The sequence below is a fragment of the Suricata suricatta genome, chromosome 9 (genome assembly GCF_006229205.1).
Source record: "Suricata suricatta isolate VVHF042 chromosome 9, meerkat_22Aug2017_6uvM2_HiC, whole genome shotgun sequence".
Taxonomy (NCBI): Eukaryota; Metazoa; Chordata; class Mammalia; order Carnivora; family Herpestidae; genus Suricata; species Suricata suricatta.
In genome coordinates, this window is record NC_043708.1 from 117,362,650 (window position 1) to 117,378,981 (window position 16,332).

General features: G+C 33.9%; 1 protein-coding gene across 3 annotated transcripts in view; it reads left to right on the plus strand.

The window, feature by feature from the left end:
• Positions 1–14,792, plus strand: part of UBE3A (ubiquitin protein ligase E3A) — a 96,550-nt gene extending 81,758 nt beyond the window's left edge. For 2 of the 3 annotated variants that reach the window (XM_029950625.1, XM_029950626.1), the window contains 2 exons: positions 11,489–11,632; positions 12,651–14,384. In XM_029950625.1, the coding sequence (XP_029806485.1) occupies positions 11,489–11,632; positions 12,651–12,771 (265 nt within the window). In that variant the 3' untranslated portion in view covers positions 12,772–14,384. Of the gene's footprint in view, positions 1–11,488; positions 11,633–12,650 lie in introns of all 3 variants that reach the window. The other variant, XM_029950627.1, reaches the window with a different exon arrangement.
• The last annotated feature ends 1,540 nt before the right edge of the window (positions 14,793–16,332 follow it).

A 16,332-nucleotide genomic window follows, 5' to 3' on the forward strand; every position in this document is an offset into this window, starting at 1 on the left:
ATAATTTTCCTTTTTTGTACACATTTACCAGGTTTTACTACCCTCACATAGTTAAAAAGAGTATCATTCTGTATTTTCAGAAATACTTCTGTAAGATTGGCATTTTTTTCCTCTTAAATAAATTTGTTCAGATTCATCCGTAAGACCATTTGGGCCTGGATATTTCTTTGTTGGAAGGTTTTTTTGGGTTTTTTTGGAAATTTATTTTTAATTTTGTTTTGAAATAGCTATAGATTTATTGGAATTTTCTTTTAAACTATAGGTTGGTCCTGCATACCCTCCATCCACTTTCCCACAGTGGTAACAGATTGCCTAACTGTAGCACAATATCTAAATCAGGAAATTGGTATTGGTTCAATCTACAGACCATACTCCGATTTCATCAGTTTTTCAGTCATTTATTTATATGTATGTGTAGTTCTGTGTACTTTTTAATCACATTGTAGAGATGTGCAAAAAGCACTATCTTAGTCATAGTGTACAACTTTTTCATTTGCCAGAAGTATCCCTCTTGCTCTTTCTTTGTAGGCATATTCCTACCCCTGCAGCATGATTCCCTTCAGATCCATCAAAGTTATATATATCAACAGCTTATTCTTTTTTATTCCTGCATAGTATTCTGTGGCATAGATGCACCACATTTGGTTTAAGCATTCAACTGTTATTAAAGGACACATGGTTTGTTGTCAGCATTTGGCTGTTAGGAATAAAGCTGCTAAACATTTAGGCCCAGATTTTTACATGAATATAAATTTTCATTTCTCTGGTATAAATGCCTAGGAATGCAATCCTAGGTTCTATGACAAACTGCCAAACTATTTTCCAGGTTGCTGTACCATTTTACATCTCCCTGGGCAATATATGAGTGATCCAATTTCTTTATATCATTGCCTGCATTTGGTGGTATCAAAGTTGTTATTTTGTTCATTCTGGTAGGTATGTTGTAATGTGGTATGGTGTAATTTGTATTGTCCTAGATGGCAGCGATGTGGAATATCTTTTCATGTACTTATTTGCCATTTTATATTGTTTTTGGTGAAATGTCTGGTTATTTTTATTGTTGAATTTTGAGTTCTTCATATATTCCAGTCCTTTTTGAGGTATGTAGTTTTCAAATACTTTGTCCTACTCTTGTAGCTAATCTTTTCATCTTTTTTAGAGAATGTTTTGCGTAGCAGAAGTATTTAATTTTGATGAGCTTTGATTTTTCATTTTCTGGATCATACTTTTTGTAAAGTCAGATCTAAAACCCTTGGCCTCCGGTCTTGAAGATTTTCTCTTTTATTCTAAAATTTTAAAGTTTTACATACAATACTGAAATCTGTGGTCTGTTTTTAGTTGATTTTTATATAATATGTGAGATTCAAGTCAAGATTCTCTTTTTTGCCCATTTGTTCTCATACAGTTTATTGAAAAGGCTATATTCCTTTCTTTATTGAAGAATTGTTTTTGTATCTTTGTCAAAAATCAGTTTGTAATGCTTATCTAAATCTGTTCCGGAATTCTCTATATTCTTCCTTGATCTATCCCTGTCAATACTGCACTGTCTTTATTAGTATACTAGGTAAGTAGTAAGCATTACTGTTTATAGAATGCTTACTCCAATTTTAAGTGAAAGATTTCTTGCCTGTTCCATATGTTAGCTACTCTTTGCTTTTCCCTATCAATTTTGTATTCACTTTGCGCCTACACAAAACCTTGATGAGATTTTGATAGGAGTTAACACTGAGATCAAATTGGGGGTAAATGGCATTTATACTGATGTTGACTCCTCAGCTACAGTTTAGCTCCCCATTTATTTAGGGGTTTTTTTTTATTCCTTTCATCAGCATTTTATAATTTTCAACATACACATTCCATACATGTTGCTTGATTTATCCTAAGAATGTGATTTTCTTTGTAGTGACTGTAAATGGTATTGTGTTTTTATTTTATTTTTGTAGTGGTATTGTATTTTAAATTTTTGTTTCCATATGTTGCTAGTATATACAAATGTGATTGATTTTTTTCTTTTATAGTTTATTGTCAAGATGGTTTCCATATAACACCAAGTGCTCATCCCTACAAGTGCCCTCCTTCTTGCCCATCACTCCCCTTTTCCTCTCCCCCTCCCACATCAGCCCTCAGTTTGTTCTCAGTATTCAGGAGTCTCTCATGGTTTACCTCCCTCTCCCCAACTATATTTCCTTCCTTCCTTCTCCCCCATGGTTCTCTGCTCTAAGTTTTTCCTGTTACAAATGTGATTGATTTTTCACATGTTGATAATATATCTTTTGGTGTTGCTGAATTATTTTAGAAGGTATTTTGTTTGTTTGTTTGATTTTATTGAGACCACTTGGGGCCTTCTGTGTAGCTAGTCATGCCATCTGTAAACAGGGATAGTTTGTGCTTCTTTTTAAATTTGTATGCTTTTTCTTCTCTTTTTCCTGCCTTATTATGCTGCCTGGAGCCACAGTGTCAAATAGGAGTAATAAAAGTGATGAAAACCTTGCCTTCTCAAATTTAGGAGAAAGCATTTATCTTTATTAAGCTTTATATTAGTATAGTAAGTGCTCTACAAATTCAAGGAAGCTCCCCTCTCTACCTTGTTTGTTGAGTTTTAATTACATAGAGGCTTTTAGTTTTTGTCATGCTTTTTCTGTGTGAGTTGATATAATCATGATTTTTCTTTATCCTCTTTGATATGGCACATAATATAAATGGATTTTCCATTATTGAACCAGCATTGCATATCTGAGTCACTTCTATTTAGTTCGTTGGTGATTTTTGTGTCTAAGTTCATTAGAGATATTGATCTGTAGTTTTTGTGTTTGTTTTATGTTGTCTTGGTCTGGTTTTAACCTCAGGGTTAATTCTGGCCTCATGAATGAGTTGGGAAGTGTTCTGCTTTCTAGAAGATTGTGTTCAAGTGGTACTGTTTCTTAAATGTTTGGTAGAATTCTCCAGTGAAATCATCTTTGCTTGGAAATATCCTTTTGAGGGGGTGTTTTAATTTCAAATTCCATTTGTTTTGTGTTTGTAGAACTGTTAAAGTTCTCTTTTATATTGGTGGGTTGTGATATTTTATTCATGGAATTGATCCATTTTATTTAAGTTGTCAAATTTATGTGTGCAGAATTCACAAGATTTCCTTTTTATCATTCTGATGTCTGCAGACCTGTACTGTTCATACCTGGTTTTATTCCTCATACTGGTAATTTGCATGTTTTTCCTTTTTGAACGTGTTAGTCTTGCTTGAGAGGTTTGTAGAATTTATTGATTATATTGAAAACACAGCTTTTATTTCCTTGTTGTTTTCCTCTTTCATTGCTCTTTATTCCTTCTTTGTTTTGGTTTAGTTTGCTCATCTCGTTCTAGGTTACTGAGGATAGAAACAGTGATTGATGTGAAACCTTCACTCTTCTGATGTAATCATTTAGTGCTTTAAATTTTATTCTCACCTTTGCTTTAGCTGTATCCCAAATTCTTAAAATGTTACATTTTCATTTTTTCTATGACTTTTTTAAAACTTACTTTGAGGCTTTAACTGTTATTTAAATAAAAATTATGTTTAATTTCTGGTGTTTTTTGATATTTTCCTCTCTCTGTTATTGATTTGTAGTTTGATTCTTTATATAAAGTGAGAGAACTTAATCTTCATGACTCCCCAATGCTTTTGAATTTGTGAATTGTGTTAGTAGAATGTTCTATAAATGTTGGTTTAGATTCTATTTGTTGATGATTTTGCAGGTGACTAATAGTTCTATCAGAAACTGCTCAGAAAGAGGAGTATTGAATGTTTCATCATGGTAGATTTCCTCCTTTTAGCTCTGTCAATTTTTATGTCTCATGAATATTTTTTGATTGGTGCCTACACTTTAAACCTCAGTGTATCTTCTTTGTGAATTGATCCTTTACCATTATTTTGTGCTGTCCCTCTTAATTTCCACTGATTTTCTTTACTCCAAAACCTACTTACTCATCTTTTAATCTTCTTTAACAAATTGTGTGTTGTGGGGGGGGGGGGGAAGCATGCACATGTGAGTAAGCCAGGGAGGGGCAGAATCTTAAGCAAGCTCTGTGCCTAGCATGGAGCTTAGTCTCAACCCTGAGATTATGACCTGAGATGAAATCAAGTTGGACACTTAACAGACTAAGTTACCCAGGCGCCCCAACACTTTCCTTTTAATTAAACTTTTTATTGTAAAATCATTGTAATTTGGCATAGAGTTGTCAGAAATCACACAGATAGACCCTGTGGGCATACTTTACCATGTTTCCCTCAGTGGAAGTCTTTATAAAACATTAGTACAAAATCACAGCTAGGATACAGTTAAGATACAGCAAAGTTCCATCACCACAAGAATCCCTTCTATTGCTCTTTTATAGTCAATCACACCCATACCTTTACCGTATCCCTACTCTGGTCCCTAACCCCTGACAACCGCTAATCTGTTTCTGTTTCTTTAATTTTGTCATTTCAAGAATGTTGTTTTAAGTGAATCACATATATTATGTCACCTTTTGGGATTGGCTTTTTTTATTCAGCCTTGAGAGTCATCCAGATTTTTTCACGTATTAATAATTTTTTTCTTTTTATTGCTGCATAGTATTTATTCCTTTGCTCTGGATTTACCAGCCTTTTTTAACCGCTTGTTTGTTGAAAGACTTTAGACTTCTAGAGCCATTATGAATAAAGTTGCTATGAATAATCTTGCATAATTTTTTAGGTAAACATAAATTTTTATTTCTCTAATAAATGTCAAGAGTCTACTTAGTTTGTTTTTTGTTTTTTTGTGGTTTTTTTTTTTTTTTTTAGTTTGAGAGTTTTGTGCACATTCTAGATTTACTACTTTGTCTTTTCCTCCAGTGAATTGCTTTTTCACATATGTCAAAAATCAGTGGAGCGTATTTATGTAGGTCTCTTTCTGGTATTTATCTCTTTCTCCTTTTTTTTTTTTATATTTTGAGGCTCAGAAATTTGGAGTATACCTTTCTTTAATTTTTTTTTTTGTACATACCTATTTAGAACCATTGTGTCTTACTGGTGGACTGGTCTTTTTATCATTATATAAGGTCCCTCTTTATGATTTAAAATTTTCTATGCTTTGAATCAAATATGAATATAACAGTTCCTATTTTTTTAATGTTTGCATGATATCTTTTTTGTCATTGTACTTTCACCTGTTGCTGAATTTGAAATGAATTTCTTAGAAATAGCATAAGGTTGAGTCTTTTTTTTAATCCCTTCTGTTAGTTTGCCTTATAATTGGTATATTTAGACAACTCATTTTAAGGTAATTACTCATAGGTTAGGGCTTATATCTACCATTTTGTTTTCTCTTTCTCTCTTTGTGATTGCTTGTTTCTACCTTTTTGCCTTCCATGGATTATCTAGTTACTTGAGCATATGTTAGGATTCCCTCTTGATTTACATTTAGTGTTTTTGGAGGTGTGTTGTTTAGCATAGTATTCTTCCTGGTTGCTATGGTATTACATTCTACTTATGTGAAAGTGTGTAACATCACTTCCAGTGAAGTGTGGAAGCCTTGCTTCATTTAGGTTTCTTTCCCCACTTTTAATAATTGTCTTGACTATTAATGCTTTAATTATTTTTGTATCAGTAATCATATTTGGTTTACAAAACTCATGAGAATGGTAGTCTCTTGTATGTACCTGTATTTTTCCCATTTGCATTTTTCTTTGCATTTGCTTCAGGAGTCCATCTTTTATCACTTCTTTCAGTCGTTCTTCAAAGACAGTTCTACTGATGACAAATTCTTTTAGTGTTCCTTTGCGGATGTCTTTATTTCCCCTTTATTCCTGAAGAAATAGTTTTGTTTATGGTTTTCGAAGTTGGTTCAGCTTCTTGGATTTGTGGGTTTATGTCTTTTGCCCAACATGGAAAGGTTTTGGCCATTATTTCTTCAAATACTTTTTCAGCACCACTCTCTTTTCTTTCTGGGCCTCTAATAATTTGATATTATTCCACATGCACCTGAGACCCTGTTGTTTTTTTCTCTGGTTTCTCTCTTGTTCAGTTTATTATTCTCTGTCATCTTTACTATAGAGCCCATCCAGTATTTTTCTCTTACTGTATTTTTTTAATTCCATAATTTATATTTAGCTCTTTTTATTATTATAACTCATTTCCTTCCTGAGATTTTTCTGTTGTTTCACAAATGAAATGTTTTGTGGGTTGTGGATCCAGTGACAAATTTTGTTTTACAGAGACATTGTGGCACTATTCTGGTCTACTTTATTTATATCATTTCGTGGGATCTCCTTCTAGTCCATAATAGTGTTGTTTGAGGGGACGGAAATGAGCTGCTTCTCCAGGATGAGTTTCATAGTGTATTAGGCCCATGGGGTTGGAGAGCTCTTCCTGAGCTCTGTGCCTGTTGTGGTAGAATCCTTCTTGCTGGTGTTGCTGGTCATTCAGTGTCTCTGGGCTAGGCTCAGAAACTCTGAGGCTCTATAACCAATTGTGGCAGGTATCCAGTACCAACTGTTTGGGTTGAGAAGGAGACTCTCAGGCATGGCTTCTTTTTTTTCTTGATTCCATTTAAGATCTTTATCTTCTGTTTCAGTGGTATTATCATTGTATTTAATTTATCCTGTGGTTTTTCTAGTTTAGTTTTAGTTTCCTCAATTTGACATATTTTTTTCTTTTATTTCCAGTTATTCCCTAGTTCTGTCATATCTTCCAAAATCTTTTCATTTTCTGAAATTTTCTATTTGAGTTGGATCTGCTTCCTCACCCACTGATGCTGATGCCAGCCATGTCTTGTAGTGTCAGTGGTGTTCCTTTTCATTTACACTCAAGGATGTATGGGGGATATCTTGTCACCTAGTTTTCTAGGTGTTATCAATAGGTCTTTTTATTTTCTCATCTAATTAGTTCTGATTTTATGGGAGAGATTAAGATTAGGAAGATTGGAAAGACAAAAACAAAATAACTGTCACCACCACCATCATTGTCCCAAAACCTCTTTTCTATGTCTCTTCTAGTTTTTAGTGTTCATATCCTTGCCTGAATCTATTGTTTCACTGGGGGTTGCAAAATGGTGATTTTGGAAAAAAATTTGCTTCTCTTCATTCTGCATATATACCTGCCATTCTTTTTCTTCATCAATGATTGCTATTTGATTTCCTTGAGAAACAGTTCTACTAAAAAGTCATAACAAAATGTATTTAAATATTTTATAGTAAGGAGTTGATATAATAATTTCAGTAATGACAAATGAGTTTGGATTTTAGTTGTGGTGGGGTGGGTTTTTTGTGTGTTTTTTTTTCTCCTTTTTCTGAATATTGTTATGAATTCAAATTTTATATGTTGAGTGTGTTTCACATTCATTATTAGTGACATTCAAACTGCTTAGTCTTGATATGCTTTTAACATATACCTCATTACATTTTGAAATTTTTAGGTCACCCTTGAGCATTCTTAACTCTAGGTCTGTAATAAAGCCATTTTATAAGAAATTATTGGGAAATGGCATTTTAAAAGTCAACGTGGGGTACAAAATAAAACCTTTGCTATTAAATGTTAGTGCATACAGACCTTTACCAGAGGACAGAACTAGGAAATTTTTTTCAGTATTTTCCAGAAATCACCCCATATCAACGTAGAGATATCTTCCACATTCTTTTGTATGACTGAATACTGTTATTGTATGGAAGCAGTATAGATGTAGGACATGGTGTTTATTCCTAACCTTTTGCTGTTAGAAATAATGTCACAGTGAATCATCTCAAAAATGGATTATTCCATATATATATGTATGGCTATCTTTAAATTGCTAAACATGGGATTGTTGCATCAGATGGTAGTAGATACATGTGTTTTTTTACTAGGTAATGCCAAATTCTCCTTCCAGTGATTGTAACATTTTGTAGTCCCACCGGCAGTATAGGAGTATTTCTTTTCCTACAGTTTCCCAAATTCAGTTTACCTATCTGCCAGTTAAGAAATGGTGATTTGTGTTTTCCTTATTATTATGAGAATGGGCCATTTTTTCTTGTACTTCAGAGCTATCTGTATTCTTTATAGTTTTACTCATTTTCCTACTCAGTTATTGGTTATTTTCTTCATTTTTAGAAACTTTATATGTTAGATTTAGCTGTTTAACCCTAATAAATTTGCAAATATATTTTTACTAGTTTATCTTTTGATTTTGCTTACAGATTTTTTGTTTGGTTTTTATTTTTTGCCAAGTGAAAGCTTTTCTGTTTATATACTTAAAAATACTAAACTTTGGGACACCTGGGTGGCTCAGTCGGTTAAGCCTCCGACTTCTGCTCAGGTCATGATCTCATGTATGTGGGTTCGAGCCCCGTGTCGGGCTCTGTGCTGACAGCTCAGAGCCTGGAGCCTGCTTCTGATTCTGTGTCTCCCTCTCCCTCTGCCCCTCCCTGCTCATGTTCTGTCTCTCTCTGTCTCAAAAATAAATAAAACATTTAAAAAAAATTTTTAAATACTAATCGTTTTCTTTATTCTGCTTTGGTGCGTATTTCTTTAGGTTTTTTTGTTTGGTTGGTTTTTTTAAGTCATTTTCTTCCTCTTTTATTTCTGATCTTTGTGTCCCTAGTAGAGATTTTGTTCATACTGCTTCTCCTTTGGTCACCTTATTTGTTAACCTTGTATTTCCAAATTTATGTTGCATATTTCTTGAGTATGTTTAAATATTCTCATTTGTTTGAGATTTGTTCTTTTTTTCTGTAGTGTTTTTTTAATAATAGTTTATTGTCAAATTGTTTTCCATATAACACCCAGTGCTTCTCCCCACAAGTGCCCCCCCATGACCATCACCCCCTTTCCCCCGCCCCCTCCCCCTTCAGCCCTCAGTTCTTCTCAGTATTCAATAGTCTCTGATGATTTGTGTCCCTTGAGGGTGTCATGCTAAGCAAAATAAGACAGAGAAGGACAGATACCGTTATGTTTGCACTCATAGGTCTAACAGGAGAAACCTAACAGAGGACCATAGGGAGGGGAATGAGGAAAGCGAGTTGAAGATTTGTTCATTTTTGAGCTTTGTATTTCTGATTAACGATGTTCTCTTCTATCTTCATATTGGAATGTGGGAATTACACGGTTTTCATTCTTCACAACTGAATTTTTCAAGAAAACATTTTTTTCTGCTAGGAAATTTAGCTTCTTATTTACTTATTGGACTTGTTACATAATGTTTTTCCCATTTATGTTTCTATTGTTTGGATTTTTCTGACCTATTAGTAGATCTCATTGGGGAGAAGGGTGGCTTTTCATGGTTTGGGTGGCTTTAGTAGTCTTTTGATCAAGTGGCTCCCTCTTTTGTTGTTATGGTAACACCAGTTTCTTTAATATATGGTTTTGGGGCCTAGCTCCTTCTAATTCTTCAGTTCCATCTTGTTTAATTAGGACCTTTTTCATTAGCTACTTCCATCCTTTACAGCCAGAAGCTACTTTCAAGGGAGACTTGTACCTCTCAGCATGCTCCCCATCCCTTCCAGGTAGCATACCTACCTGTCATTTCAAGTCCCTGATAACTTTTCCAAGACCCTTCCTTTTAGCCACCCTGTTGCCAGCGCTCTTACCTGTCTTTAGTAGTTCATTCTTGGGGTGGGGCTCTGCCCTTCTGGGGTTTACTGTAACCTGTGTTACTCTTCTGCACATCTCCCTCTTCCATCCTGGTCCCACTGGACTCTGCTAGTTTGGTCTCAGGTGTTCGTATTCCAACTTACATGTTAGTTGGGAGTTTCCTGCTCTGTTTTCCTAGTTTTAATCTAAGCATACGTTATGAGTGTTTTTATCAGATTTCCTCTCCTTTTGATACAATTAGGTTTTGGAGATATAAATATGATGTGATCCATGCAGCCACCGCTAAAAGTAGAAATGCAGAAGCTTCTTTTTTTTCACGTTTGGTTTTCTAAATAGTTAGCATTCCTAATCAGAATTTTAACATAATTATTCTGCCCCAATAGAAAGCTCTGGGCTATAGGAAATTCGTTTTTTCTTGATCTAAACTGTGGAATGATTTTAGCTATTATTGAAAGATGCACATGCAAGTTCCAAGTCTAATTTCCTGTTGTTTATGATGTAGTTCTTCATTGTTTTCTGTAGGGGAGTGGGAGGTTTACAGAAACTGAGGATGTTAGAGTGTCAGGGAAAAGAAGTAAGAAGACTTTGAGGAAAGCCAAGAAGTCTGATAAAGCTGCTAACCTGTGTCCGAAGTATTGGCATTTGCACCAACAAAAATGCCAGCGTTTTGATAATAGAAATTGTATACTGGAATACTAGAATATCAAAAACTGGAATTACAATTACATGTGTAGGAACTGTGATGTTCTCTGACAAGATTCTGGAAAGAGCCTTTCAAATAAATATTAAAATGTATTCTTTGACCAATTTAAAACATTTTTAATTTTTTTCTAACATCTTGAATTTTTTTTAGCTGAGAATTAGTATAGATGTTAAATTTATGGATGCCTCATTATTCAAACAAGCATGCCAAGATTGCTCTTAATGAGCTACATTTTTTTAGAGTGCTTATAATAAGCATTGTTACAACAACACGACTTTTATCACATAGGTTTTAGTAATTCCAGGGACTAAATCATTCTCTTAAAATAATTGCATTTAAGAAGTATTCTCCAAGAGCGCCCGGGTGGCTCAGTCAGTTAAGTGTCTGACTTCAGCTTAGGTCATGATCTCATGGTTTGTTAGGTCAAGGTTTACATAGGACTCTGTGCTGACAGCTCAGAGCCTAGAGCTTGCTTTGGATTCTGTGTCTCCCTCTCTCTGCCCTTCCCTCCCCCTCTCTCTCTCTCTCTCTCTCTCTCTCTCTCTCTCTCTCTCTCACACTCACTCAAAAATAAGGATTTTTTAAAAATTAAAAGTTATCCTCCATCCTCACTTACATAGCACATAATTTCAAAATGTTCTAGTTTATATAAAAGTATGCTTTTGTATTACTACTATTAGGTGTGTGTGTTTCTTTTAATTTTATCCTTAATCTCTACCACCTTTGGCGCCCATCCCCAAAATTAAGTAAGGTAATGGTAGATAAAGAGAATGAGGAAGTCAGGGGTGGGGGGCATAACTAAAAATATATATACCCAAAGACATCTGGAGTTAATTTTTTGGAATATTTCTTTTCACTTATTTTCAATTCACAGGATTTGGGTTTTGGATTTTGTCTTTACTGATTACTTTACTGAATACTGATTATATGCTGTGAGTATACCATAGTTTACATAATTATTTCCTATTATTGGACACTGGGGTTTGCCAGTTTTAGAATTTTAAATAATGTAGTGAATTACGCTTTTATGATTTTAAAACTTTCCTTAAGTTAAATTTGTATAAGTAATCCATATATCCTAAATAACCAGGAGTGAATGTTTAGGGTTTCTGATACTAACTTCCAACTTGTCTCCCTAATAGTGTTTTAATAAATCATGAACTCATATTAGTGTTCGTTGTAAATGAATGCCAAACTAAAATCCGTATTCTATCTTTTCTCCTTAGGGAGTTCTGGGAAATTGTTCATTCATTTACAGATGAGCAGAAAAGACTCTTCTTGCAGTTTACAACAGGCACAGACAGAGCACCTGTGGGTGGACTAGGAAAATTAAAGATGATTATAGCCAAAAATGGCCCAGACACAGAAAGGTAATTATTAAATTATGGCTATATACCAGAAACCTTACATTCCATACCATACATATGTGAACTGTCCAGTAGCTTCTGAGCACTTTTACAATTTTATATAGAACTCTCCAAATCACATGAAACATTAGTTCAGAGAATATTTTGCTGTTACTGTTTGAGGAAATTTTTAAAACTTTGGCCTAGTTCAAAATTATTACAGGGCTCACTTGATTTGGAATTTTGCATATTGATATGATTCTTTCAGTTTTTTCATTGAACACCATATTATATAATCTATTTAGAATGGTTAAATTGAGGCTCAGAAAATTATTCAGCACTAGATTTCATAATATTGACATTTGAATCCAACTTCCTAATCTTGACTTTTAATTTTATTCTCTCTTCATTATATATAGTTAACATTTTTTTAATAAGGATCATATGTGAACAGTAACCTATTTATGGGTTTAAATATTGAAACATCTCTATTAGTATTCCACATTATTTGCTGTATAATGGCTTTAATGTTAGTTTTTTTTACATTTGTTACAAAGGCATTTATATAGTCATATTGCCAAGAATATTTCTAAGCAGCATTAAAGAACATAGACTTCGAAATCTTGAAAACTGGATTTGAATATTATCTCCATTTTAGAGTAACTTCTCAGTGATGTCAGCCCTATAGTAGGGATAATGATACTTCCTCTGTAGGTTTATTGTGAGAAGATTTAGTTAAAATAGACCAAACAGTTAAGTACCTAAAACAATATCTGGGATGTCATAATAACTCCATGGATGCAGTGTTATCACCAGTCATCATCATCAGCATTAGTATTGAATATATGTAAAAGATAAAAATAAACTGATACTTGACAGTTGCATAGGAAAAGCAAAAAGTTTATCTTTGTTAGTTGCATTAATGTATAGTCTGCATTGCAAACCATCTCAATTATATATACCATCTAAAAGTAGGATTATTTAATACTGGGCATATTTCCCATGATTTATTTTCCTACCTTTTCCCCTCCTCTCTCTTCAGGTTACCTACATCTCATACTTGCTTTAATGTCCTTTTACTGCCGGAATATTCAAGCAAAGAAAAACTTAAAGAAAGATTGTTGAAGGCCATCACTTATGCCAAAGGATTTGGCATGCTGTAAAAAAGAAAAAAAAGAAAGAAAAAAAGGAAAAAAAGAAATTTAAAATTTTAATACATATAACAGGAGGGATAAAATTGGTGGTGATAGAGTCCCAGTACAAAAAGGCTGTAAGATAGTGAACTACAGTAGTCACCTATGTCTGTGCCTCCCTTCTTTATTGGGGATATATGGGCTGGAACAGCAGATTTCAGCTACTTATATGAACAAATCCTTTATTTTATTTTATTTTTTTTTTTGGCGTGAAAGTGTTATTATTCTTTCACTTGTATGTACAGAGAGGTTTTTCTGAATATTTATTTTAAGGGTTAAATCACTTTTGCTTGTGTTTATTACTGCTTGAGGTTGAGCCTTTTTGAGTATTTAAAAAATATATACCAACAAAACTACTCTCCCAAGGAAAATATTACCACCATTTGTAGACTGTGTAACCTTCAAGTATGTGCTATTTTGTCCCTGTATCTTAACTCGAAATCAGGAATTGTGCTTTAAAAAAAAAAAAAGAAAAAAAAAAACAAACAATTTGCTTTGAAACTTGAAGTCTTGAAAACAGTGTGATGCAATTGCTGCTGTTCTAGTCCCCAAAGAGTTTTCTGTGCAAAATCTTGAAATCAATAAAGATGGAAGGGAGAACTTGGAATGTTTTAACTGCAGCCCTCAGAACTTTACTTTAGTAACAGCACAACAAATTAAAAAAACTCATGCCACAGTATGTCTTCATGTGTCTTGCAATGAGCTGTTTCAGTAGCCAATCAATCCTCTTTCTTAGTATATGAAAGGACAGGGATTATTTTGTTGTTGTTGTTGTTGTTGTTGTTGTTGTTGTTGTTTTAAGTTTACTGGGGAAAAGTGCATTTGGCCAAAAGAAATGGTAGTCAAGCCTGTTGCAAGAAAGTTAGGAAGTTTGTTGTTTATTATAAACTCAAAGCATGTGAAAGTGCACTTAAAATAAAATTTTTATTAATTATTACCTGCATTTTAAATAGACAATCCAAAGTCTTCCCTTCATGTTGCCATCATCTTGTCTAATCAGCCATTTTATCAAGGCACATGATCAGTGTTGCAACATAATGGAAAGGATGGCTTTTGTGCCTTGTTTTATCTAGTCATACATTAAGCAGACCTGGAAATGAATGGAGCTATTACTCTTAAATCCTCTTTACATTGTATATCCCCAAAGATTAAGTTTTACTTCAAAGAGTAAGTGTTAAATATTACTTTCATGTACTATGGAAAAGTACAAATAGGTTTAAATTACTGGACATTCGGAAGTAAGTAGTTTCCCCTTTCTAGTCTTCTGTGTCTGTGGTGTTAATTTGTTTTATTGCAATATAAAATAAAAGGATTATGTATTTTTAACTAAGGAGAGACATATTGATATATCCTTTTACTACAAGCTACATACAGCTAATGTGCTGAGCTTGTGCTTTGATGATTGTTTTAACAAACTACGATCAACTGATGATTTGTGTGAAATTGGTAGGGAAAAAACAGCTTTTCAAATCACTGGAGGGGAAAAAGGATGTCTTTGAGGATTATTCTAATTATTTTAGTAATTGAGACACATCTGTTATGTACCATATTGCTAAATAAAACAGTGACATTTTTCATCATAATTTAGTGGAAAAAGAAAGTAATGCTTTCCATCTTGTGTAGGTAACGTTTTTTTTGTTTTTGTTTTTTCTGGGCCAGCCTTTAGAACACTGTTAAGGTATGTACACTACCTTGATGCAAGGGACTCTCATGCTACTACAGTTATCTTAGAGTATCTCATCCATGTGCTTGTGTATAATGAAAGTGAGAAGGAGAGAAATCAAATACTCTAGGGGCATTTTATAATAAATTCGTGAAGAAATGTGTGCTCTTCAGTTCTTAAGTTCTATTATCACAGTATTGAAGTTCTATAATTGTATTAACATATCTGTATGAAGTTTGTGAATGGTAATTGAGTATAGGTTATCAGATATAGAATTCACATTAAATAGACTTTTAACAAACAGTTCAAAATAAACCTACCCTTAAAAATATTTTAAGAGAAAAAGTCATTGGTTGTCCATACTAGCTGCTCTCACTTGCTTAATTAACTATCCTGGGCATATTACCACTTATCATTGCCTCCTGTTCACTACTGTTTACCAGAATGCCACTGACCAATATCTCAAGGAAAAGGAAAACAGAAAATTTTGACTATAAGGACTACTACTCTACCCCAAATGTTATATATTAAAGTACATTTTTGCCTAGACAACTCTTTAACATATTTTGATTATCTGTCAATCAGCCAGGAAGGTCTGGGGACAAAATGAACCATAAAATAAAATAATTATCTTTCCAAATAAAATAGAAACCTTTTTTTTTTATCATTTTAGAAAATTCCAAACATGCAACATAAAAATACAACTTGCAGCCTGGGAGCTTCAGCAAATGAGTTGGATTTCCTGACCCTATACTGTATACTACTTTCCTGGGTTGTGGCTAGTTGTATGAGAAATTACAATTTCCCTAGCCTCATTTGGGGATACATACTTGTGTAGGGAGAACAATATACAAACAAAAAAACAACTTGAAAATGAGTCTTCAAACTGAACTGCTGATGTTACTCATTCGTAAGTTGTGACCTAGCAATATCACTCCCCTTTCCCATAAGAACACAACTCAGCTGGGATGTTAAGTCCTTTTTGGGGTTTTTCTCAACAATGTCCTAGTCTGTTACAGGAAGGATTGTTTTCCTAAGGCTACTTATAGTCTTGATCCCCTTGCTATCTATCTGTTTTTTTTCTTCTACTAGCTTCTTAAGGACCATCTCTACCCCTCTCACCCCTTCCTTGAGCCATCGAAGAATTCAAAAACAAGCTACTATTTTACTCCCTCTCTTGTCTTCCTCTACTCAGTGTTACTAGTCTATAAAGAATTTCCTGGGGAGGACAGTGTTAGAAATGCAAAGTCCGAAGGTGTTTTCCTCTTCCTTGTTCAAATCCAGTAGGTTGGCTTTTGTTAAAAAAAAAAAAAAAAACTGCTGTAAGATTTTGATGGAAATGTCTTACTGTGAGAAATGCTGCTAATCCATTTCTGTGCCACTGAAAATTCTCTCCTAAAGAATACTCATAACCTCCTCAATTGTCAGTAAGAACTCTAATCATGCCAACAGCTTGAACTTAATTTGCCTGGTTTTTTTTGTTCCTTTGTTTGGATGTATACTGTCCAGATCTTGGATACTATAATTAAGGTTCTTATCTTTACTTGCACAAATCTCTCTGGTCAACCTCAGCCACTCTTTATGATTCTTGCCTAAATTCATATTTTCTGTTCAGACTATTGCCAGGGTATCTTTTTGGGACCTCAAAAGTCAATACCAAAACTTCATCTTGCATCTCTACCTACTGTTGTTTCTCCCTTAAAAGGGTCACTTTTCATCCCAGTCACTGAAATCTTTCATCTCTCAGTTGTCACAGCTTGAATCAATACTTTTCCCACCAGTCTTTCCAGTTGTTCATTCCTCCGTCATCATATTTCCTTTCAGGTCCTGGTCCATTAAATCACGTGGTTGCTCTTAGTAGTTTCCTA